General features: G+C 44.3%; 1 protein-coding gene across 1 annotated transcript in view; it reads right to left on the bottom strand.

Annotated features, from left to right (window-relative positions):
• The window catches only part of LOC308479545 (complement factor H-like), a 46,914-nt gene that overhangs the window by 5,002 nt on the left and 16,043 nt on the right, over positions 1–25,869 (bottom strand). Inside the window, 11 exon segments of the mRNA XM_081010249.1 lie at positions 687–869; positions 3,419–3,595; positions 6,087–6,263; positions 10,794–10,970; positions 12,313–12,489; positions 14,803–14,847; positions 14,850–14,972; positions 17,340–17,519; positions 18,591–18,773; positions 19,752–19,925; positions 20,952–21,128. Coding sequence (XP_080866375.1) covers positions 687–869; positions 3,419–3,595; positions 6,087–6,263; positions 10,794–10,970; positions 12,313–12,489; positions 14,803–14,847; positions 14,850–14,972; positions 17,340–17,519; positions 18,591–18,773; positions 19,752–19,925; positions 20,952–21,128 — 1,773 coding nt within the window.

Genomic DNA, 25,869 nt, shown 5'->3' with positions numbered 1-25,869 from the left:
GAGGAAGATAGCAGGTCAGCCCCCTCATCCATGATCAAGTCATGGAGGAATGTTTTATTGAGGCCTATCAGGGCATTCAGTAACAGCAGAACAAGATGTGAGGGTTGCCTGTAATGACAGCCCAAATTTTGTCAGAAGATGCAACAACCGTAAGATATCTCCTGTCCCTTCGCCTTATCTGGGGTAAAGAACAATATGGTCTCCACAAGTGGTTATTGTTAATGTTCTTCTTAAACTATTGATTTTTGTCCAAAACATTACAACGTGAAGTTTGAAGGCTCATTATAGATGTGATTAACCTTAAGGCCCATCTAATAGTTTGTTGATGCAGCTGTTTGCAGGAAGAGGCACTGAGGGAAATTTGAATTCACTGCTGTGAGGAAAGTGGAAAGTCAGTGTCTGGGAGGAAAACCTTGCAAAGGGAAAGACCCACATGGCTGCCTATTATCAGTAAAGGCACCCAAAGTTTGGTGGGTGACTCACTTTGCTTCATGAGAGAACTACCTGTAGTTCATGGGAGGAGCTGGGATGGAGGGTAACTAAAAGTGTGTAGTAAAGCAAAAACACATATAGAACAATGCCAACTGCTGACACCACACTGGTGCCACTAGGTCACAGGTTTTTGAATTTATTGAATATCCTTCAATAGAACAGAAAAAGCAAAGATTTAGAGAAATTTCCGGTACCTGTGCATGTTGGTGTATCTGTCCAATGCCCGTTGACACATTGTACATATTGAATTCCTTTTGGTTTGTGGAAAGTTTGGCACTTATACTGTACATATGCCCCTGGCATATATTCTGAATTTACCAGGCCCAGAAAGTCTCCATTTTCAATAGGAGGTGGAGGACCACATTTTCCTGAAGCATCTGTGGTGATGCATTGAAACAGAAAAAGGAATCTATTACATGGCACTTATTAGGATTACACATATGGCTGTGCACACAAGCATTTCTATAATTCAGCATCTACATCAGGAAAAAAGAAAAGTATCATGCAAAGATTTACCGTATTTTTCGCCCTATAGGACACACTTTTTCCCCTCCAAAAATGAAGGGGAAATGTGTGTGCGTCCTATGGGGTGAATGCAGGCTTTCGCGGAAGCCTGGAGAGCGAGGGAGGTCGGTGCACACCGACCCCTCTCGCTCCCCAGGCTTCAGGAAACTATCCGCTAGCGTGGGAGACGCAGCTCTCCCACGGCTAGCGGAGAGCTTGCCTGCACCCAGAAGCTTGGGGCGCGCTGAGCTCAGCACGCCCCAAGCTTCGGGCTTCGCGCAGTGCTCCGCTAGCCGTGGGAGAGCTGCGCGACTTCACGGATAGCGGCCTGTTCTGGGGGCTGGGGTCGCGGGAGGCTCGGGCTTCACCCGCCCCAGCCCCGCACCTGGGGGGGGGAAATAATTTTTTTTCTTTATTCCCCCCCCCAAAAAACTAGGTGCGTCCTATGGGCCGGTGCGTCCTATGGGGCGAAAAATACGGTAATTTAAAAAGGGGGGAAAGTTTTACTATACATTTTATTGAGCTATGTATATCTGCTGGGTGAAATAATCAGTGAACAAATTGTCTTTCTAATGTCTCTTCAAGTGTGGCTGACATTCTATCAGCACCTCCTTAGCTGATCAAATAGACCAATCATTAAAACAACTAGAACCTATTTTGACATGGTTCTCATTGGGAGGAGGCGGCGGCTGTCCTCTGAATTTTGCTCAGCTCTTCACTATCAAAATTTATCATATTCTGCTGTTTTTGAAAATCTCTTTCAGTATCTTGCAAGTGTCTATTTGTAAAAATTGATTCTGCAGAAGCATAGAAGTTTATAAAATGCTGGTGCCTGAATATCTTGTGCTTCCATAAACACCTCTGTTAGTTTTCTCCTTTCTGCCTGTGATGTCTGGAACTCCTGCCCCAAACATGCAACTTGGGGGTAGCCAGTGTGATGCTATCTAGATGTTGCTGGACTACAACTCCAATCAGTCCCAGAATGGCGAGTGGTCAGGGTAGTTACAGTCCATCAACATCTTGAAGCACTAAGTTTGCTGCAGTTGAATGGGGGTAATTCTACTGGTTCTAAAACCGCCTTTCCCATGAAGCGTTTGGCTTTCTGCTTAGCAATGTCTGAAGTGGGATGGGATGAGGCAGGGTGCGCCCCATCATTTTGGGCAGACATATTTGAAGATGATGTATTCATCTCTCTCTTTCTTGCCTTCCTTGTCCCCGTCCAGATTTTGTCCTCCATGTGGGTTTTCCAAAGCCATCCCGTTAGGTACTGTGCAAAGCACAGTAGATGAATCTTTAGTCTCATCCAGTATTGTGTTTATGTTCCTACCTCTCCAGTCTACTAAAGTTCAGTTTGTAAGCTCTTTCAGGAACGGACCTGTTCTTATTTTTCTGCATTGTCTCCTCTCCACCCCCACTCTTATGCTTTAAAGCACCTTATTCATTGATGGTGTAAAAACCATAATATTATTCTTACTTATGAGGTTATAAGGGTTAGCCAAATGGGCGGGGTATAAATAATAAATTATTATTATTATTATTATTATTATTATTATTATTACTTGAATTTATTATAGAAAGGTTGAGATATCTCAGTTCTTCTGTACTTATTACAGTTCAAGGGACGCTGGCTACTAGTGCTGGAAGAGACAAAAATACTTCTAGTCTATCCTTTGCTGTGGATCACAGTCATCTGAGAGGGAGACTGGAATCAGATGGGCATAGACAGTCTAGATCAACATGTGCCACAAACAGATGATTACATCGTAAATAGCTCAAATTGATTTAAATAAGCATCGCAAGCCACCTTGTGCTGTGGAAGACCAATTGGGTCTGCATGGATTTCTTCCCACCCAATCACAATCGTGATGATTGGTCAATGAAGGAAAACTACCACCTCCAACTACTGAGTAATCCCATAGGAATCTCCATCAGGCCCGTTCTAGATGAAGATTGTTGGTTTTCCCATAGTATACACTTCAGTCTTAACTCCCTCTGGTATATTCCTCATAGCCCAGAGATTAGCAGAAGGTAAAGAATATATGACAGTCCAAGACTATGGAAGAATCCGCACAGTGCAAAATTTAACATACAACTTTATTTTTAAAAGGAAGGATGTTATATTCCTCTCTTTTAGAATACAGTGGTACCTCTGGTCACAAACTTAATTCGTTCCGGTGGTCCATTCTTAACCGGAAACTGTTCTTAACCTGAGGTACCACTTTAGCTAATGGGGCCTCCCGCTGCTGCCACACTGCCACTGCCACTGCCACCACCACGCAATTTCTCTTCTCATCCTAAGGAAAAGTTCAAAAACCCAAGGTACTACTTCTGGGTTAGTGGAGTCTGTAACCTGAAGTTTCTGTAACCCGAGATGTCTGTAACCCGAGGTACCACTGTATTTTTAAAATTGGACACCAAATACCTATGCATCTTGGTGATTCTGTCCATTCTTTGTTCACACACTTTACTGTAAAAGCTCCAAGAAGGCTGTATCCTTGGCGACAGTGATATCGCACCTTCTCAAGAGGCAAGTACCTTTGCTTGACAGCAGTCGTAATCTGACCATTAGAAACCCGGGGTGGGGGAGGGCATGTTACATCTGAAATGATAGATAAAACTTCAGTCCTTGAAAATGCATTCTATTCCCACAAAATAGCACCAACCAGTTTGTTCCAACATTCTGAGAGTGGACAAAAAGATGTCATAAGAAAGGATACTGTCCTAACTGTGAGAATTGCTGGTCTCCAACCCCCATCGAGGGTGTAGGCTCCTATCTACCCAGCTGTAACCATAAACACATGGACTTAGGAAAGAGCCCTGTTTGACGCAGAGTAAACCTGCACCGGGGGACGCTGAGAAAAGAGCACATGCTTGTGGGGATGCAACCTCAAGCCTGCTATTTGCATAGCTGTCAAGTGTCCCTTATTTGAAGGGACAGTCCCTTATTCCAGCGCCATGTCCCGCTGCTGTCCCTTATTGATGGATGTCCCTTAAATGTCTCTTAAATGATGTCCCTTAAATTTCAAAGGAAGCAGCTCCTCTCCCTCCCTCCCTGCCGGCCAGGGAGGAGGGAGGCTCCAACTGTGTTGCTTGGCTGTGTTGCTCACCCAATAAAAAGTTTAAGAACGACTGGGGGGGTGGAGCTTGCATGCCTTCTGTGTCGCTAGTTAATGCAAGCTGAGGGGGTTTTTGAATGCTGGACACCATTTTGTTGCACGTGCTGCTGCAGACTTTGCAGTGCAAAGCCAGTCTGGGGAGCCATCTTAAGTTGAGGCTGCATAGGCCTTGTGGTGCATGGGATTCAGATTCTATTCAGTTGAACCTCTGGTTACAAAGTTGGTTGGACAGCGTTCTCCAGTGTTCTACCAGCATGAGTTTGACCAGACTGCAGGAGGACAGGAAGACTGGAGTGCCTGGAACAGGTGAGCTGCAGGTCCCTTATTTTGGCTGCTGGTCCCTTATTTTCAAGACTGCTGGTCCCTTATTTTCAAATCTGTAAGTTGACAGCTATAGCTATTTGCAACCCCAGTGCTGTCATTCTTAGCTATAAAAGTTAGAGGTCAAAAGTGTGTGCTTTCTGTTATGTATTCAGAGGTCTGTGTTTACCTGAGCTTGAGTCTGGACTAAGAATTCTGAGCCCCTATGTTCTGATTCGATACATGATATCCAATCACAGAACATTTCAGGATTTAGGCCTCTGCCATTGGCCCTTAAACTCTGAGTCATAATTCACAGCTTGGAAGTTTAGGCAGCCAATCACGTTGGGAGTGGGAGTGGCCCAGACCTTCAGAAATGTACATAAGCAGTTCCTTTGCCCCTGTTGTCCAGTTCCATTAGTTCAATAAAGGTTCTTGTTGTTATCACTGTGTCTTGCCTCGTGGGAAACCACCTACGCTACACTTTTGTAAATGAGTCCAGGAAGAAAAGTCCCTGAAAATGGCAGCTGTATTGGGTCATTTAAGGGTAAGTCAAGGTGCATATGGCAACTCCTCTTCCCTGCTCCCTGGAACACAAAAAGCACTGAGGTCCACCTAGATCAATTTTATCTGTGTCAGGGATCCTGTGGCCCTCCAGATGTTGTTGGACTACATCTCCCATCATCCCCAGCCAGCAAGATTGATGGTCAGAGATGATGGGAAGTGCAACAACATCGGGGGGCACAAGTTCCCCATCCCTGGTCCATATGGATTGGTAGTGGCTCTCCAGGAGTTCAGGCAGTGGTTTGTCCTAGCCTCCACCTGGAGATGCCAGGGATTGAACGTGGCGCATTGCGCATACAAAACCCATCTTCGATCCCTGCTAGTACATTACAATATTGAAATTCTCCTATACAATTCAAGTCTTCTTTGAGCCCAAAATGCACAGTCTGAGAGGCAGTTTCCATGCTCTATTGCTGCCCTTCCCCATCTGAGGCTGACTGGAAAGAGGCATGTCTTCACACTGGGATACCATTTTTTCATGCAGTATTTCCCAGTGCAGAGGCAAAATTGCCAGCTTTCAGAGGAGGGCACATGGAAAACAGTGACTCACACAGGTGGATAATTCTCCTTGTTAGGACTTTAAAAATAAACTTCTTTGGCTGTAACAGTAAAGCATGCCTCCAGTTTTAACTCAGAAATAAAATATCTGCCTTGGCCACCAGGCATTTTGTAATTTCTTTCCAGTTTCTTCCACTTCCTTTTTCACATTTATATTTGGCACACAGAAGAAAGATCAGGAACCCAGTATACCTGCAGGAGCGTCTCCACACCCATCGTTCTGCTCTGAGGTCCAGCTCTGAGGGCCTTGTGGCAATTCCCTCACAGCGAGATGTGATGTTACAGGGAACCAGGCAGAGGGCCTTCTCAGTAGTGGCACCCGCCCTGTGGAATGCCCTCCCATCAGATGTCAAGGAAATAAACAGCTATCTGACTTTTAGAAGGCATCTGAAGACAGCCCTGTTTAGGGAAGTTTTTAAGGATTGATGCTTTTATTTTGTTTTTAGATATCTTGTAAGCCACCCAGAGTAGCTGGGGAAATCCAGCCAGATAGGTGAGGTATAAATAATAAAAAATATCATCATCATCATCATCTGCAATGCCAGGTCTTACCTACACATGTCGGTGGTTCTGACCACTCTTTATTTTGACATGTTACATTAGGCGATCCAGAGATTTCAAAACCTTCATGGCACTGATAATGCACCTCGTCGTCAGGCAGATAGATCTCTGCTGTCCCCGCCACAATGTCAGCACTGGCAACTGCAGGGGGCTCTCCGCAGATTGCATCTACGTGGGGAGAGGAAACCAACAAATAAGCTTTTCCTCCACAAATTGTGCTTTGTGCATAATAGATACCCATCATTCTTCTTAAAAAAAGAATACCAGAACCTAATGCGAACAAACACAAAGATAAGAGTGCAAGAGCTTAATGCAAGCAAACCTTGCTTACAGACAGAGTTGCCAACTTCTCAAAAACATTGCAGGGGCCCCATGCAACGCCCTGTTGTCACATGTGCAACATCACACAGAGCTGGGCGGTGGAGCCAAATGAGGCTACAGCGCGACCCCAGCAGCAGGTGGACCCCGTCCTCCCCAGCCAGCTGCCGTGCAAGGGAAAGAGGGAAAGGGACCCCTGACCGTTAGGTCCAGTCGCGGACGACTCTGGGGTTGCAGTGCTCATCTCGCTTTCCTGGCTGAGGGAGCTGGCATACAGCTTCCAGGTCATGTGGCCAGCATGACTAAGCTGCTTCTGGCGAACCAGAGCAGCGCACAGAAACGCCGTTTACCTTCCCGCCAGAGCGGTACCTATTTATCTACTTGCACTTTGACGTGCTTTCAGACTGCTAGGTTAGCAGGAGCAGGGACCGAGCAATAGGAGCTCACCCCATCGCGGGGATTCGAACCGCCGACCTTCCAATCAGCAAGCCCTAGGCTCAGTGGTTTAACCCACAGAGCCACCCGCATCCCTGGGCAAGGGAAAGAAGTCACCCCCAAATGTCTTGGCCCCTAGGAGTTGGTGCCTATGTTTACAGATCATGGTTAAGGAGGACCAAGCTTACCTGCAATCCTGCTGTCCAATGCCTAACTAAAGCCAAACATTGGTTTAACTACCACACCTCCATGCAAAGACCAACAGTGGGTCCAACAGTTAAGAAGGCAGTTTCTGCAAATGCTGTGAGGGGCAGATGGGGCTCACCAACTAGGTAGCCCATCTAGGAGAAGGAAAGCTCTGATCCTGAACCTTCACTGCCTTGCAGGATATCTTTAGGAGAAGGGAAGTAAACTACACAAATCCAGAGCAGAGTCCCTAAAACAGTAGGATGGCACCTTGTATACCTCATTCCAGCAACTGCGACAGCCAAGCTGGTGCCAAATGTATTGCATTGCTTTCCTTTGAGCCACATCAGCAAAGCTGAGAGGGGGGTCTTCTTGTCTGGACAGCCCAGGAAAAATGAGAAGCTGGAAGAACTGAAATTGACAGATCCATCCATTCCTCAGACAGATAGTTATTTTAACCCAAGGCCATTTAGTTTAAGTACAGTGGTACCTCAGGTTACAGACGCTTCAGGTTACAGACTCCACTAACCCAGAAATATTACCTCGGGTTAAGAACTTTGCTTCAGGATAAGAACAGAAATCGGGCTCCGGCGGCACAGCAGCAGCAGGAGGCCCCATTAGCTAAAGTGATGCTTCAGGTTAAGAACAGTTTCAGGTTAAGAACGGACCTCCGGAACGAATTAAGTACTTAACCTGAGGTACCACTGTATCTCTAAGATACTTGATTTGTTCTGCTATAATATAGGCCAAGTTAAGCTCTATGTCACATAGATTTCAGTGGGAAGAATAACTACGTTCTCAAACTCGGCTGGATGTTGCCACTGCCCTTTAATTGAATTGTATTAGGCAATATTATTTCTTCAGGGCAGAGTTTAAATTTGACCAAGGGACATCTACAATTATGACGGCAGCAGAACCTGGGATTCAGCACTAAATTCCTAAATATAACCATCAGAAAACCAATTTACAATGTGTATCACTTAGTTTACATCAGGGGTGGGGAAGTTGAAGCCTGGGGACAGGATTTAAATGCAGCCAGCCTCTGAGGCCCTACAATCTAATGGTGGGGCAACAATGCCCCACTCCACAAAAAAGAATAAATGTTGCCCCCAACCACCCATTCCATTCATCCAAACATACCAAGTTCTAAAAAAGCATCCATTCTATTCATTCATCCATGCATGCAATGTCATGATCCCCACTTCCCAATTCCTTCATAAAACAAATTGGAAATTAATATTGGCAGAGTGGGGATCTACATTCCTCTCTGCAATGCTTTGAGATTGGAGATGGGAGGTGGAGGAGGAGTCAGGAGGTTGCCCTCTGGGGAATGATGGAAGGTTGGAGTAATCATTGTTGTTTGCCCTCTCTGTTTGTGAGGCATGGGAGGGAAGCAAAGAAGGAGCTGTTGCCCCCACCATCACTTGCAACAGTGTTCACACCACCAGAGAAGATTTGGCAGAATGCATCTTGCCTAGGAACTAGTGCTGGCAGTAAGAGCCTTCATCTAAAAAGTTACTGCTTTCAGTTTTTTAACGTTATATAGATTTCCCAGGAAGATTCCAACCCGAGAAGAGGTTACTTGTGAAATGTTGGAATGAAGTTATATGGCTTTAGTAGAAATGTTATAAGGAATTAAGTATAAACAGATTAATAGAGTATTAAAGGGAAAAATAAGGTTAGAATGTGTTAAGATAATTAAAGGATAGAAAGCAGAGGAAGATGGAAAGGAATTGCTGAAACAATTAACAGAAGTGGAATACAAAAAGGGAAGTGCGAGGAGGTCACTGAAATAAGTGAATGAAAGATAAGATATTGAAACTGTTTGGTGTATTTTAAATTGTTTTTGTTTTGTTTTGTTAGTTTAATGTGTTAGTGTTATGTATTGTTATTGTATTGCATTGTTTATTTTTTTTGTAGTGTTTAAATTGTTGGAAAAGTAATAAATATTATTTAAAAAAAGAAAAAAAAGGAGAGGTTGCGTGTGTGCTGTGGGCCGACTTCTTCCTGGGTTGATAAGGGAGGTACAGTACGATGGGACACACTGCTTGCAGGGACTGCTCAGATACTGATATAAATAAAAGGGTACCCTAGGGGAGCAGGAAGGCTGCAGTAGAAAGACCTGTGATATTGATCAGAAGCTCTCTTTTCTCCAAGCGTAGGAGTGGCTGACCACTTCTCTGATTTGTCAGAGAACGTTTTGCATCTAGTAGCATTCACATAAATCGGAAGCTGTCTTTTCTCACAAATACCCATTCATTGCTGAATTGGAGCAAACAGCAATCCACAGAAAAGCTCCCAGATATGGAGCTTGAAAGCTTGGAGCTCTGCCTAGAAAGTGCAGGAGGAAAGGTCAGTGTGGGTGAGCCCAGATTATTGCCTGATCAATACAGTGGTACTTTGATTTAAGAACAGCTTAGTTCATGAACAAATTGGAAATAGAATGCTGCAAACCCGGAAGTAAGTGTTTTGGTTTATGAACTTTGCCTTGGAAGCTGAACATGTTCCGCTTCCTGTTGAGTGTGTTCCGTTTGTAAATTGAGTCCCCCACTGCTAATCAGAGGCTTCCTGTTGAGTCCCCAGCACCCACGCAATACAGAGGTGACATTTGGAGCTTTTGTTTTTGCTATATTTCTGCGTTTTTGTTTATGTGGCTTTTACATTTTTTTGACTGTGACTTGTTGTTCTTCGTTTTATGGGACTGACTTGTGACTGTGGCTTGTGACTTTGTTTTTGTGACTGTGGCTGGTGCCTTCATTTTTGTGACTGTGTGGAACCCAGTACAGGTCTTGGTTGATTGTGTGACTGCAGAAATTGATAAAAGCCCCCCATCCAAACATTGACTATCATCAGTGTACGTAAGGAATTTTTTTAAAAAAAAATTATCATCTACAATACTGTCTTATTTATTTTATTTTATAGTACAGTACATTGATTATTGCCTTCATTTTATGGATCAATGGTCTCGTTAGATAGTAAAATTCATGTTCAATTGCTGTTTTACGGGTTGTTTATCATCGTCTGGAACAGATTAATCCATTTTCCATTACTTTCTATGGGAAAGCACACCTTGGTTTAAGAACACTTTGGTTTAAGAACGGACTTCCAGAACGGATTACCGTATTTTTTGCACCATAACACTCACTTTTTTCCTCCTAGAAAGTAAGGGGAAATGTCTGTGCGTGTTATGGAGCGAATGCCTGCGGGTGGCGGGGGGGATCTGCTGCAGTCGTGAGCAGAGGATCCATGGTTCCCCTTCCTTCCCTCCTCCGTGGTTACAAAGCATGGATCCACATGGATCCTCAAGATTTTTGCATTGGGCTAATCCAAACCCACTGTCAGATCACATGTCTGTGGCCACAGCATGAACCACAAAAATCATATATCCACTATTTCGTTTAGAATATTTTTTTTCTTGTTTTCCTCCTCTAAAAACTACGTGAGTGTTATGGTCGGGTGCGTGTTATAGAGCGAAAAATACGGTAAGTTCGTAAACCGATGTAGCACTGTATTGACATAGCTGATCAGCAGAACTCTCCAAGGTATCGCCAGAGTTCATTCCAAGCCTTTCTACCCCAGATCATTTTAACTGGAGTTGTAAAGGATTTAAGCAGAATCACATTTCTGAGCCTAAACATCTACAGAGATGAACTTTCTTGTTCACTATGCCCCTTGCTGTTCAAACCAGTGCTTGAATTGCTCTGTTCCCAGAAGCAAACTACCTTTAGAATTGTTACCCAGGCAAAACATGCAACATACATTCACAGGTTGAAGCTTCCGACCATTTTCCTTTGTGGCATGTAATATTCCGTGGTCCTTCTGTAGCATAACCTGGTGCACAGTTGAAAGGTAATAGGTCCCCAGACTCATAGCGATTTTTTATTAATCCTTTATATGCAGCATCAGTGAGTATGGGGGGCTCCCCACACGACTTTTCTGAGAAGATAATACAAATGAAAATATGATTCCCCAAAAATGTCACCATACCTGTGTCTGGATTCCCCTACTAAAATACTGAACAAAGCTGCATTTCAAAGGCTGAAGGGAGTTGTGCGTTGTTGGCTGTTTCCCCCCCAAGAGTGAGATATGAAGGCAGGCAGAAAGTGAGCAGAGGGATCAGTAATCAGAGAACTTCACAATGGGTTAAATGCTGAAGAACCTAAATATTACCGGGAAAGAAAACAGATGGTTTAGTAATTTAATATGTCTGCTATGGCCAACCTACAGAATTTAGATACATGTTTAAGTCTGGCCAGGTCCTTAGTCCAGAGGTTTTCAAACTTTTATACCACCTTCCTAATTGCCTGCTCTCAAGTTTCAATTTGACTCCCAAAGAAATCCTAAATATTGAGGGATTCTGGAGTCACAACCTAAAGCACATTCTCAGTTTAAGCAGGACAGTGCTTTGTTTCCTGGGGTACGCATACTCCTAAACATTTGGTGAATCTTTGTACTTTTGTCCATTTACTGTATTTATTTTCCCCAATCTGAACTATAAAATGGTGATTTTCTTGAGTCAAAATGAGAGTACCCCTAAACATTTTCTTAGAAAATAAGCACTGGCTGTATCTGTTGAGTTTTGCCACTGCCCCACATAATCTTACAGTAGAGCCCATAATACACATTATGCCTTTTGCTGCTGTGCATTACAGGGGGAAACCAGTAAACGTGGATCAGGTTCTATCGATCAAGTTTTCTTTCACAGACGCTTGTCTGTTCTGTCTAGGGATGGTAAGCCAGTAAACCAGCGTCTCACTGAGAAGCCCCTGAAAAGTTTCTGAGACATTCAAGTGCTGCCCCAAACCAAAAGCAAGGTCATGGTTGAAATATTAAAGCAACAAAATGTTAGACTGCAAGTTGAATTACCCTCAATTCTGCAAGAGGGAGAATATTTCAAAATTCTGAATGTTTGCTGGTTGGCAGGACACTTCAAGTGAGGCAGTGTCACAATTTCTATAGCTTTGGCAAAATGTATTCCATGCATAGTCTTGATGGAAGAAGACTGAAGTCTCATTGAAAGCTCTTCATTGGATATATAGTTACCCTCCACTTTTGAATGGAAGCTGAGGTCGAGCTCTGAGGGTCTAGGAAATAAACAACTATCTGACTTTTAGAAGACATCTGAAGGCAACCCTGTTTAGGGAAGTTTTTAATGTTTGATGTTTTATTGTGTTTTTAATATTCTGTTGAGAGCTGCCCAGAGTGGCTGGGGAAACACAGCCAGATGGGTGGAGTATAAATAATAAATTATTATTATATCATAAATGTATTTTCTTACCTCTGCAAGTTGGCGGTGGGGACCACTCCCTATTTTCGCATGTTGAAGTACTTGATTCCCCAAGTTCAAAACCTTCATGGCAATGATACTCCACACTTTCACCAGAAAGATACTTTCTCTGGGATCTATTATTTACCTCACCATGGGCAATTGCAGGGGGATCTCCACAGCTTGAATCTGGAAAGGGAGTTATATAACATGCGGTCTTCATGAATACAATTAAATGGCATAAAAACATTTCCAGAGTGTTTTATATGCAGAACTGCTCCCTCCTTTTTCATCTGGTAGAAAGTTTCATAGGCAGCCAATTCAAAGTCGGTTTGCGTGTGGAGGTCCCCAAGCCACCCCTCAAAATAATTCACAAATAACACATAATTTTTGTTTAAGGTTTTTGGCATAATTTTGGCCACAGCTTTATTAAAATACATAATCTGTGAGTGGTTGCTTAGGCATTGGTTATGACTATCTGTCCCCCCGCCTGGGACAGAACTGACTTTCCGAACTCCCTCGGAAGCCAGTGAAGGGAAAACAATATTGGGGATCAGTTGAGCTGAGCGACAGTCCCTCACCGCTCACCCAATCTGCTCCCCAAGGCTTGCGGGCCCTGGTCCCATTTCAGGGATTGGACGAAATTGTGGCAAGTCCCAGGATTCCTTTAACGGAATTCCCTTCCACACCGCCATTAGCAAGGTGAACTGGAAACCAGGGCGGTCGGGCGGGTGATCCGATGCACTCAGCAAAAGAGAAAGCAAAAGCTGAGTGCCCCAATATTTAAAGCCTTTGGTCCCACCCACCAACTTGCTACATGCAATTTGCCCCAGCAACCCAGCCATCCAATCATTGCCCCAGGCCATCATCATTTTACCTGCCTGGCAACAGAGGGTTGGCCTGGCAGACCCCACCACAACACGTGCTCTCATTTTAGGGAGAACACGCTTTACAAAGTGAGGCAGGGAAGAAAGAAATTTGGAGGCTTATAGTATTGCTTTGATATGTGAGATTACAGGGAACCAGGCAGAAGGCCTCCTTGGTAGTGGCGTTCGGACTATGGAAGGCCCTCCCATCAGATGTCAAGGAAATAAATAGCTATCTGATTTTTAAAAGACAGCAGCCCTGTTTAGGGAAGTTTTTAATGTTTGATAATTTATCGTGTTTTCAATATTCTCTTGGAAGTTGCCTAGAGTGGCTAGGGAAACCCAGCCAGATGGGCATGGTAAAAACAAGAAAATTATTTATTTATTTATTTATTTATTTATTTATTTATTTATTAATTATTCTGCCTGGGTATGCAAAGAAGAGTGGGATATACAGTCAATCAATCAATCAATCAATCAGATCAGATCACATCATACATTTTGCTTCATCAGCTGTGTAGGGGACAACAGGAGAAGAGTGTAAGACACTTGGTTGCTACTTATGGTATCAGCTGCCATTCGTGTTACATCTAATTCCTGCCATTCTATTGCAGCGGCTCCCAAACTTCTTGGAGAGAAATTCACCATGGAGCACTATCTCCACCCTTATACCAAAGAAAAATATTTATTTATTTATTTTCCTTTCCAATCTCTTCGTAGAGCACTTGGAGATGCTTTGTGGAGCTCTGCTCCATGGAGCAGAGTTTGGGAACCACTGATCTATTGAATAAGCATCTTTATTACCTCACAAGTGCATTACTATTTATAAAAAAAGGTAAAGGACCCCTAGATGGGTTGCGGCGCTCATCTCGCTTTCAGGCCAAGGGAGCCAGTGTTTGTCCACAGACAGCTTTCTGAGTCATGTGGCCAGCATGATTAAACCACTTCTGGCACAATGGAACACCGTGACAGAAACCAGAGTGCACGGAAACGCCGTTTACCTTCCCGCCACAGCAGTACCTATTTATCTACTTGCACTGGCATGCTTTTGAACTGCTAGGTTGGCAGGAGCTGGGCAGAGCAACGGGAGCTTACCCCATTGCAGCAAGCCCAAGAGGCTCAGTGGTTTAGACCACAGCAACACCCACATTCTTGGTTTGAAGGTTTGAATCCCCATTATTAAATAAGAACATACGAAGAGCCTGATGGGTCAATGGCCCTTCTAGGCCAGTGTTCTGTTCTTCAAGTGGGCAGCAAATGTCTGTTGGAGACCTATAAGCCTGATCTGAGTGTAAGAGCAGTCTCCCTTCCTGTGATTTGCAGCAACTGGTATATGCAAAGCATAGACATCAATGGCCTTCTCCATGAATTTCTCCAGTCCTCTTTTTAAGCCATCTAATTTGGTGGCTATCAATGTCTTCTGTATGAGTATGAGGTTCCAAAGTTTAACTGTGTCCTTAGAATAATTTGAGAGAGGAATTGCCATTTTGAGGCCACATTATCATTTATATTTTCTAGTTTCTTTTCATTTTTAAAAAGTTATGCTTCTTTAGATTATAAATCACACACCACCACCCTCAATTCTCTGACTTCTTGAAAACAAAAAAGGGAAATATGAAAGGAAGATCATACTAACCTAAACAGCGCGGTGGGGTTTGCCACTTTCCATTGTCACATTTATTTTTTGTGGCCCTTGAAGAAAGAAGTTCTCCTGACACCTGAAGCTTATCTCCTCACCACTCTTATAGTTTCTCGTATCAGTTATGTCAATGGCATTGGGAAGCTGAGGTGGTGGTGGACAGAATGCTTTAATAAATAAATAAAAGTCCATTAGAATTCAATGATACAAAGTTATGCAAGGAAACTATGAAAAGTGAGCATCTAGTCAAACCTCCTTATCCCTTGAATGGATTCAATGTTGCAATGAGTTATTTGCATTGGCCTTGAACCAAAGAGCTGCCTGGTAGAACCTGCAAGAGAAGCAGAACTTCTCCAGTTTAGTTCCAGTGAGATCCCCATGTTGCCTCATCAGGCTCTCCAAAACTCAGTGCAGGTGAGGTGTCTGTCTACAGAAGTGTGGAGAGTTGCTGCCGCTCCTGAAATTTATATTTGCATGCTACCCTTCCTCTATTGCAGTGTTTAAACCTGCATATGGTTCAGTTCAGCTTTGCACGCTTGTGGTATACCAAAAAGGTTCTTGCTTGCAACCTAAATCTGACATGTGAACTCAACCCAGATTTTACTATTATAAAGCTACCGGAAGGTCACTGTTGAGAAAGTAGCAAGATATGCCACCCAATCCAGTTTTATGTGTTTCTGAATCCTGGGCACCACAGTTGAGTTGACCTCCAGGGATGGTGCTCTTAGACAGGGATGCAGAAGGGAAAATGCACTCTGTGCCTCTGTTTGCAAGAACCAACAGCCTGTAGTGACTGCTTTGCAAGCTGCTAATTCTGTCCTTGGGTCGAATGATTGCCTTTCCCATGTGGCAGCAATGCTTCTGCTCCTGAAGTGGATAAACTAATATCCTGATCTCACACCAGCCGAGTACATAAGGCATGCAGAATTCATGCAATCTTAAAGGAAGCTTTATGTGCTCTTTCCAAAGGAGATGAGTCTAGCCTACCCAGGAAGGCACTCCTGAACAGGTCTGTCCCACTCTTGCTTCCAGTGGCCACATCTGTCACTCAAGTTGAGAAACCATGCATTTGTATATAGCATGCAAAACTGTGCCTATACATTCTGGCTCAGGTGACCACTTTCCATTAACACATTTTGTTTTTGCTGCAACATCTAACAATTCAAATATTGTTTAAGTAAAGTTGTTTGTTAGCAAATCACAATCAAATGGAGTTAATCAACTAGAAAATCTCACTGGTATTTTTCATGCACATCTATTTTCCAATACGCCTTTCAGTCTTTATTGCAGTCAATCCTTGCAGCAGTTTTGGAGGAGAAACCATAATTATTGCCATTTTTTATAGGGCAGCTGAGGTGAAGAAGTAGTAACAGACTTGATTAAGACCACAAAGTATGTCTGTGGCAGGAGTCTCCTGGCAGTAGGTCTAATTTCCCGTCCAATGGATCACAAGCATATAATTGCTTATGTTAATAAATGGCAATTAAATATGAAAAGTGTCAATATAAATATGAGTTGCATTTATTTGTAATTTGTAATTTGCTTGACACTCAGCTCTATTTCTCCTTTACATCTCCAGGTGAGGCAGTGGAAGTGTTGGACCAGTGTCTTGCCTCGGTAATGGACTGGATGAGAACCAACAAACTGAAGCTCAATCTAGATAAGACTGAGCTACTGTTAGTGGGTGGTTTCCTAGACCAGATAGGTGGGAGGTCGCCTGCTCTTGATGGGGTTACACTTCCTCTGAAGGAGCAGGGTCGTAGCTTGGGGATACTCCTGGATCCTTTGCTGTCGCTCGAGGCTCAGGTAGCCCAGAGTGCCTTCCATCAGCTTCGGCTGGTGGCCCAGCTACTCCCCTATCTGGAGAGGGATAGCCTAACTACTCTTGTTTATGCTCTGGTAACCTCAAGGTTAGATTACGGCAATACGTTATATGTAGGGCTGCCTCTGAAGATGGTTTGGAAACATCAGCTGGTGCAGAATTCAGTGGCTAGGCTGCTCACTGGAGCAAGGCTGTTTGAGCATATTACACCGATCCTGGTCCGACTGCACTGGCTACCAATTAGTTTCCGGGCTCAATTCAAAGTGCTGGTTTTGACCTATAAAGCCTTAAACGGCTCAGGACCACAATACCTCAAGGACCGCCTCTTTCCCTATGAACCTACCTAAGATCATCTTCTGAGGCCCTCCTTTATGTGCCTCCTCCTCAAGAGGTCCAGAGGGTGACAACACGACAATGGGCCTTTTCTGCAGTGGCTCCCTGTCTGTGGAATGCTCTCCCCAGGGAAGTTTGCCTGGCGCCTTCATTATATACCGTTAAGGCACCAGGCAAAAACGTTCCTTTTTAACCAGGCCTTTCGTTGATCTGATTTACCCTTCTGTGTTTTTTGGGGGGGGGGGGGGCTATTGGCTTGTTGTTTCTGTTTTTATTATGTAGTTTGTGGTTTTATATATTGATTTTATTCTGCAAACCGCCCTGAGATTCCTGGGTGTAGGGTGGTATATAAATTCAATAAGCAATAATAATAGCTTACCAACACATAATGGTAACTCCCACTGCCCATGCAGACACACAGCTTCTTTAGTTCCAACAATGAAAAAACCTCCATTACATTGATATGCCACAGTTTCGCCATGCAGATATCTATCTGAGTCAACACTGGCAGGGCGTCCATTTGTAATATTTGGAGGTACTTCACAAGCTCTGGGTTCCTCTGTTGAAAACAGAAGGAAATGATATGAAACAAAACATGAGTTCTTTATTTTCTTAAAACTATCATCTCAGTCCCCAGTTGTTTGGGCTGCTCATTCTCTTCAGCCTCTCCTACACACCAGATAAAAAATGCCAAGGGCAGCTTGTCAGGACTGGTCGTCGTCCTCTTCAGATCACCACACAAACGCTTCTTGTTCTTTTATAAAACTTTTTATTGCGTATTAACAAAACAATCTTATAAACAGTTCTTAACTATTATTCATCAGAGTCACTTATTTCAGATACCTTCTGAGCTCTGCTTCTCCGTGACCAGCCACTCTCAAAATGTCGAACGCACCCTTCCCTTCACTTTCCCCCTCTTTTTTCTAACCTCCTGGCTAGAGCTGGCTTGTATCTCCCCTCCTCCGAATCTGAGCTAGAACTCAACCCTTGCCTTTCCTGGGAACAGCCAGTCCCTCCCTGCTGTTCCTCTTGCTCTCTTCTATTAGATTCACTGCTCTCCTTCCCCCCTTGGGGAATGCTTTCTCCCTCTGAGAAACTGGAAACTTCTAACTCTTCCCTGACACAGCTCTTCATTTTTCAGCTCATCAGTATATATTGCAGAAGTAGAATGAAGAGGCAGACTTTGATATTATTATGGCTTGTATGATTTTAACTTCATTCTTAATAACTGAGCATTGATTTGTTGTTATTTTTCTCTGTTCCATTTTGATCTTATTTCCAGTCCCAAGCATTGGAAACTTAAGACTGGAATTTAGAAATGGCTTCTTTTATACCACATTTGGGTAAACATAGCATTTCAATGATAAAGCAAAGCATGAGGACACTTAAGATGGCCTGATTCTGCTTCATATGGAGACATCAAATGTTACGCTCCACTTTCCCTTCAGCAGACCTTTTTCTTCTCCTGCAACTTGGGAAACTTCTGGGACAGAAAATTCCAGCATGTAAATAGAAAAGAAATCCTAGTGGAATATATGCACATGGTGGACTTTGCTGAGTTAACCAAAACAGTTTTATCTGCACATAGCATTTGCTCTGTGAACATGCCTTAGTTGCATCTGTAATTTACCTTTGCAGAGTGGTAAAGATGTCCACTGTCCATCCAAACACTCAATCAACTTTGATCCAGTCATTGCAAATCCAAAATCACACTTGTATTCCACCTTTTCTCCATGTTCATATTCTTCCTGAAGGTCACCGCTAATACTGCCATCCAAAATGCTGGGGGGTGGCTGACAAGGATCGACTTGTGCTGGAAGTAAGAGAGCATCACTTCAGTCTTGTATCTGTTGACTCAAAATAAGTCTAGACAGCACATCCTTCCACATAGAATTTTCATAATTATGAAATGATGTTGGATGCGCTGAGTTCCAGCCAGTTGTGTGGAATGGATGGTGTCATTTATGTGGGAAAGACTCAAATGATCAGCACTACTCATGTAGCTCCTAGTTTCACCCATTACCCACAACTGCGTAGAGGAAGCCAGGGGGAAATGGTTGCCATGTTGCTGAATGAACCCCCCCCCCAGCTACAAATAGGTAGGGATCCTCACACAGGGCCATTCTGGGGTTACTCCTGCTTTACATAATTTTGCTTATACACATGGTAGCAAGGAATGTAACCCCTGCATATAATGAAATTTACCTGTATCAAATGGAACTATATAACGGAGTATATTGCATGTATAACATACCATATTTTCCCATTTAATTTTGTGTTTCATTTCATTTCATTTCAGGCATTTTCTTTCTCTTTCAAAACTCAGCAATGCAGAGACAGCTTGGACATAACTGGCTGGTAGATGCAATATGCAGGCAATGTGAGCAAATCTCAATCAGGTTGGAACCAGCAAATTCCCTACATAAATCTGTTAAAAACAGATTCTTCCTCCATTGCTATACATGGAGCTGCCTTTATTTATATGTAATCCAAACTCCAGCAGCTAATTTGCTCACCCCATTGTGCAGATTCGAACCCCCGACCTTCCAATTAGCAAGCCCAAGAGGCTTAGTGGTTGAGACCACAGCGCCATCGGCGTCACCTCCTTCCCATACTCCATTGACCACACAACACTAAACAAAATGTATATATGTATACACTAGCCAGTGAAATCTTCCCCAGTAAGACTTGGGAGAAACATTACTGCCAAAAAAGGCTGCCAGGAAATTTTTAAGAGTAACAAGCGCACTGATATTTACTTTTTGTATAAGCTATGAAAAAAAATGCATACCTTTACATGTTGGGGGCTGTGGAGACCATCCAAAATGATAACACTGGGCAGAGTCAGGCCCAACTCTTTTGTAGTTTCCGTGGCAGGAAAATTTCACCACGTCTCTGTGCTGATAGTGGTTCTTTCTAGGGTCAAGTAGCCCATTCTCCAGAAGGAAACCATCACAATGTATTGCTAAAGGAAATGTTGAGCAAAGCAGATTGAATATAATTAAGTGCATTTCAAAGCAAACATGCCTGAAATTAAACTGCTGAGCAAAATGTTTGCAAATGTTCATCAAACTTATTGCAGGCTTGCATAACCGCTGACCCCCTTGGAGTGGAGACCAATAAATGTTTAACAAGACAGCATGCCATGTTTCTCAGCTATTGGGTGAGTCCACCTTCCTCATACCTTCAAAATTTCCATGCCTGAAAATCTCACTAGAAGAAGTCAAATTCTATTTTTTCACAGCAACAACAACAACTGGCACACTCAGGTGAGTTGCTGGTGCTACTCTTAATCTAGAAGATGGTGTGAATTCTTTGAACAACCTGAGCTTGGATATATTCCATTAACTTTTTGCTTTCCTTTTGTTTTTTCTTCATTCTTTACATTCCAGGTGAAGGATTCTTATCAGTCTGCCTGGATGGAGGAACCACTGCAAAAAGGTGCTTCAGTTGAGGTATTTTATTCTCAGATGTTTTCTATGAACTCTGAGCAAGCCAAACACATTGTTAAACACAGAGCAAGTTGCCTGACTCCTATATGTAGCAATTTCATCTACAGAATCAGATTGCTAAAAATCCAGCTTCATATCTTACTTTATTACATCCGAGATGAGTACATATATTCTTACTGATCATTATTAATTAGATCACTGATGTATGCCAACTTGAGGTATTTTAGTTATGTAAAATCGTTAGGAATCACTGGGAGAAAATTACTTGAAGAAAATAAAGGATATTGCTGGTTATAGCAATATCTGAAGAGAAACCAGAGTATTGCTGGTTATGACATACTAGATAATCCTAAAGTCTATATCTAGGATAATTGGAGGCCTTGCTTCTGAAAGATTATAAACTAGTGGCCTGTGTATGTAACCACATAGAAAACATCAGTGAAACAAACCTTGTTTGATTGACAAAGGCTGTGTTATATAATTATATCAAGGCTGTGTTATCTAATTATATAATTAAACAATGATAAATTATAACTTACGTAGACATTCAGGATTTGGACTCCACCCATCCTTTGTGCATACTACATGGTCACTTGTGGCCTTTTTAATGGTTTCAAACCCATCTTTACATTTTAAGTGAAGTATTTCTTCAAGCAAGAAAACCGATTGACTTGTGTTAAAGATTTCATTATTTTGAGTTGGCACTTGGCATGTCTCTGAGGAAATAAAGAATGAATTTTATTTATGATCAGTTTTATAGTATCAGTTTACATGCTCTAAAATCTGGCTACTTCAGACTCCATGAGCATACATGTGAAATTAAGATATATATTTTTGCCCCAATATGCATCACTTCACAGTTGTTTAAATTGAATTGCCTTTGCCATACTGCCACCAATTCACTCAATTTGGAGACTCCCATTTGGAGCTCTTCACGGTCTCTTTTTGCTACAGAGACCATGAACAATTTAGTATCACCAGCTTCCTTGGCCATTTCACTGCTCACCTCTAACTCTAGATTGTCTATGGGCTAGTTAAAAGGAACAGGTCCCATTACTGATTCTTAGGGACTTCACTTTCTGAATCCCTTCATTCAGAGAACTGTCTATTTCTTGCTTCCTGCTGGTTAACCAATTCCTGGTTCATAAAGGACCTTCACCTCTTATTTCATGACTGCTAAGCTTATTTAGGAGTCTTTGGTGAGATACCTTGTCAAAAGCTTTTTCAAAGTCCAAGGGGTCAACCAGATCACCACCATTCATATGTGCCTGCTAACACACTCAAAGAACTCTACTAGGTGGGTGAGACAGGATTTGCCCTTACAGCAGCCAGGCTGTTTCTACTTCAGCAAGATTTCTTTTTCTATATGATTGGTTATTTTATTTTTCACAATACTTTCCACAAATTTCCCCAGAACAGGCATTAAGCAAGCAGAATAGAAATTAAGCAACTGTAACCTCGTACCTACGGGACCGCCTCTCCTGGTATGCCCCGCAGAGGACCTTAAGGTCCACAAATAACAACACTTTGGAGGTCCCAAGCCTCTAGGTGCTTAGATTGGTCTCAACTAAGGCCAGGGCCTTTTCGGTACTGGCCTCGACTTGGTGGAATCCTCTATCACAAGAGACTAGGGCCCTGCGGGACTTGACATCTTTCTACAGGGCCTGCAAGACAGAGCTGTTCCGCCTGGCTTTTAGTTTGGACTCAGTCTGACCCTTATGTTTCCCTCCCCTTCTGTTTTTGATTTATGGGCTACTATTAAAATGAGGCTGCATTTTAAATTGTATTTTAACCTGTATTTTAATAAACTGGTTTTTTGTTTGTTTGTTTGTTTCCCCCCCCCCCCTTATGTTTTATTGTAATTTTATTGATGTTAGCCACCCTGAGCCCGGCTCTGGCCGGGGAGGACGGGGTATAAATACAAATTATTATTATTATTATTATTATTATTATTACTTCCATGCTCTCTCTGGATCCCATTTTAAAAACTGGAGATACATTGGCTATTTTCCAGACCTCATTACGAAGGCTAATCTGAGGGACAAGTTACATTTTGTAGCTAAATGCACAGCAATTTCACATTTGAGTTCCTTGACTACTCTAAGATGGATTTGCCAGTTTGCATTTCATCAAAGAGGCCTAGAACTTTGTCTCTCATCAATTGATTGGCAAGAAAACAACTTCTTGTTGTTAGTTTGAGTCTCCTGCTGTTATGTAGCTCAGGTTTCAGAGAGACTTTAAGGTTCATTCCACAGCCTGTCAGAAGTCCCACCCTTTGAGTACAAATATTAAACAAGTTCTTCCAGGCTCAGCTCCATCTACCATATGTTTGGCAAGTACCCAGACTGCTTGTGATTGCTTCACCCAGTGAAGAGGAGACGTTCAGAAGAGATAGGTGCTGCAAAGGCCTCTTTCCTCTGCTACTCATTACAAATCCCCTGTGTGAGTGCCTGAGGGTCCTGCTCCTGCCACTCTCCACCTGGCCCAGGGCGGGGCCTGACAGGCCTCACAAGGACTGTTTGCTGCCCAGGAGGACTCCCCTGTGTGAGTGCCTGAGGGCCCTGCTCCTGCCACTCTCCACCTGGCCCAGGGCGGGGCCTGACAGGCCTCACAAGTACAGCTCTCCTGCCCAGGAGGACTCCCCTGTGTGAGTGCCTGAGGGCCCTGCTCCTGCCACTCACCACCTGGCCCAGGGCGGGGCCTGACAGGCCTCACAAGGACTGCTCTCCTGCCCAGGAGGACTCCCCTGTGTGAGTGCCTGAGGGCCCTGCTCCTGCCACTCACCACCTGGCCCAGGGCGGGGCCTGACAGGCCTCACAAGGACTGCTCTCCTGCCCAGGAGGACTCCCCTGTGTGAGTGCCTGAGGGCCCTGCTCCTGCCACTCTCCACTGGCCCAGGGCGGGGCCTGACAGGCCTCACAAGGACGGTTGCTGTCACTGCTGCTGCTGCCCAGGAGGACCCGGAGAGGTGCAGAGTTCTTTTTAAAATGTTTTAAAATTTTCCTTTCCCTTTTGACTTTTTTGTATGGGGGGGTGGGGGTGGGATGGATGTTTGGTTGGGCTTGGGAATTTGTTTGATTTTGATGGATTTGTAATATTTACAGTTTTTTGTTTGTGTTGTTTTATTGTTTTCGGGGGGGTTGTTTGTTTTAAGATTTTATTGTGGTCTTAAGGGGAGGGGTCAGGGCTGCCGGGGAGTGGGTCCCAGCCAACAAAATGGCTGGGGCATGTGCACAGAGGGGGTTGCGGTGGGACAACCAATCTCAGTGATCACGGGTAGGAGGAGGAGTTATGCTAAGACCAGACCATGTCATTACAGAGGAGGCGGGTTTAGTCGTTGTCTGAGGACTATCCCTGCCTCCGGGTCTGGTCCTGACCGGACGGATACTAGAATCAGCAAGGGATACCCACATGACCTGAAGGTGCTGCTGTGCAATGCCAGGTCAATGATTCATAAGACCTCTGCCATCCATGACTTGATCATGGATGGAGGACTTGACCTGGCATATGTAACAGAGACTTGGTTTGATGAAGCAGATGGGCCTGTCCTTGCCGCTGCTTGTCCACCAGGTTTCTCTTATGCACAGCAACCCAGGCCTTGTGGGTGGGGAGGGGGGGTTGCAGTGATTTTTAGGAAGTCATTGGTTTGCACCAGGCATCCTATTGGGAAGACCCAGTTCTCTGAGTGCACGTTCTGGAAGTTGGGCAATAGGGGCAGTACAGGATTTCTTTTGGTGTACCGCCCTCCCCGCTGCACCAAGGATTCCCTGCCCGAGCTGCTTCAGGTCGTGGCGGATGTTCTCCTGGAGACACCTAGTTTGGTTGTCCTAGGGGATTTTAACATCCATGCCGACACAACCTTACAAGGGGCCGCTCGGGACTTCGTGGAAAGCATGGCCTCCATGGGGCTGTCCCTGAATAAGTCTGGCCCAACCCATAGTTGCGGACATGCCTTGGACCTGTTGTTTACCTCTATGGATGTTGATGATCTGACACTAAGTAAAAGCGAAACGAAAGAAGTGCCATGGTCAGATCACTTCCTGGTGCAACTGGACTTCTCCGCGACCCTTCCCCTCTGCAGGGAGGTGGGACCGATTCAGATTATCCGCCCCCGCCACTTAATGGATCCAAATGGTTTCCAGAGAGTGGTAGGGGATGCTTTATCCCATGTTGATGGCCTTTCAGCTGATTCCCTGGTGGCCCACTGGAATGTGGAGTTAACCAGGGCTATTCACTGTTTGGCTCCGAAGCGCCCTCTCTGATTGCATGGAGCCCGGACAGCCCCGTGGTTTTCCACGGATCTGAGGGCAATGAAATAATCGCTGAGACGGCTAGAGCGCCGGTGGCGGATGACCCATTCTGAAGCTGACCAGACACGGGCTGGAGCTCAGTGTCGAGCCTACCAAGTGGCGGTAGCGACGGCGAAGACTTTCTTCACCGCCTCTATTGCATCTGCAGAAAACAGCAGCAGGAGACTTTTTTCAGGTGGTTCGCAATTTAGCGGAGCTACCTGCTACATCAGAGCCCAGTACGGGCCACATGATCTCCTGCAATGATTTTGCAAAGTTTTTTGCAGATAAAGTCGCTCAGATTCGGGAAGAGCTAGACGCCATCGTGGGAGCAGGGCCAGGGCGGGAGAGTGCTAGAGTCTTGTCTAGTCAAATTGCGTGGGATCAATTCCAATCTGTTACCTCCGAGGATGTGGACAGGCTGCTTAGACGAGTGAAACCAACCACCTGTCTCCTTGATCCTTGCCCATCTTGGCTTATAAAAGCTAGCCGGGAAGGGCTGGGCGATGGGCTTCGTGGGGTGGTGAATGCTTCCCTCCGTGAGGAAGCCTTCCCAGACCCGCTGAAAGAGGCGGTTATTAAACCGCTCCTTAAAAAACCAACTTTAGATGCGGCCACAATGGCCAACTATCGCCCAGTCTCAAATCTTCCATTCTTGGGCAAGGTGATTGAGCAAGTGGTTGCTGAACAACTCCAGGCACGCCTGGAAGAAGTGGACTATTTGGATCCCTTCCAGTCAGGATTCAGGCCTCATCATGGGACTGAAACTGCCTTGGTCGCACTGGTTGATCATCTCCGATGGGCTAGGGACAAAGGTGAGAGCTGTTTCCTAGTTCTGCTGGATCTCTCAACGGCGTTTGATACCATCAACCATAACATCCTTCTGGACCGTCTTGAGGGGCTGGGAGCTGGGGGCACTGTCATGCAGTGGTTCCGCTCCTTCCTCCTGGGCCGTGTTCAAAAAGTGGTGGGGGGGATGAGTGTTCAGACCCCTGAGCTCTCACTTGTGGGGTGCCTCAGGGTTCTGTCCTCTCCCCCATGCTTTTCAACATCTACATGCAGCCGCTGGGAGAGATCATCAGGGGGTTTGGGCTGGGTGTTCATCAGTATGCGGATGATACCCAGCTCTACCTCTCTTTCAGATCAGAACCAGTGAAGGTGGTGAAGG

The sequence above is a fragment of the Podarcis pityusensis genome, assembly GCF_964106645.2.
Source record: "Podarcis pityusensis genome assembly, chromosome: 6".
Lineage (NCBI taxonomy): Eukaryota > Metazoa > Chordata > Lepidosauria > Squamata > Lacertidae > Podarcis > Podarcis pityusensis.
This window is presented reverse-complemented; position numbering and strand designations above follow the sequence as displayed.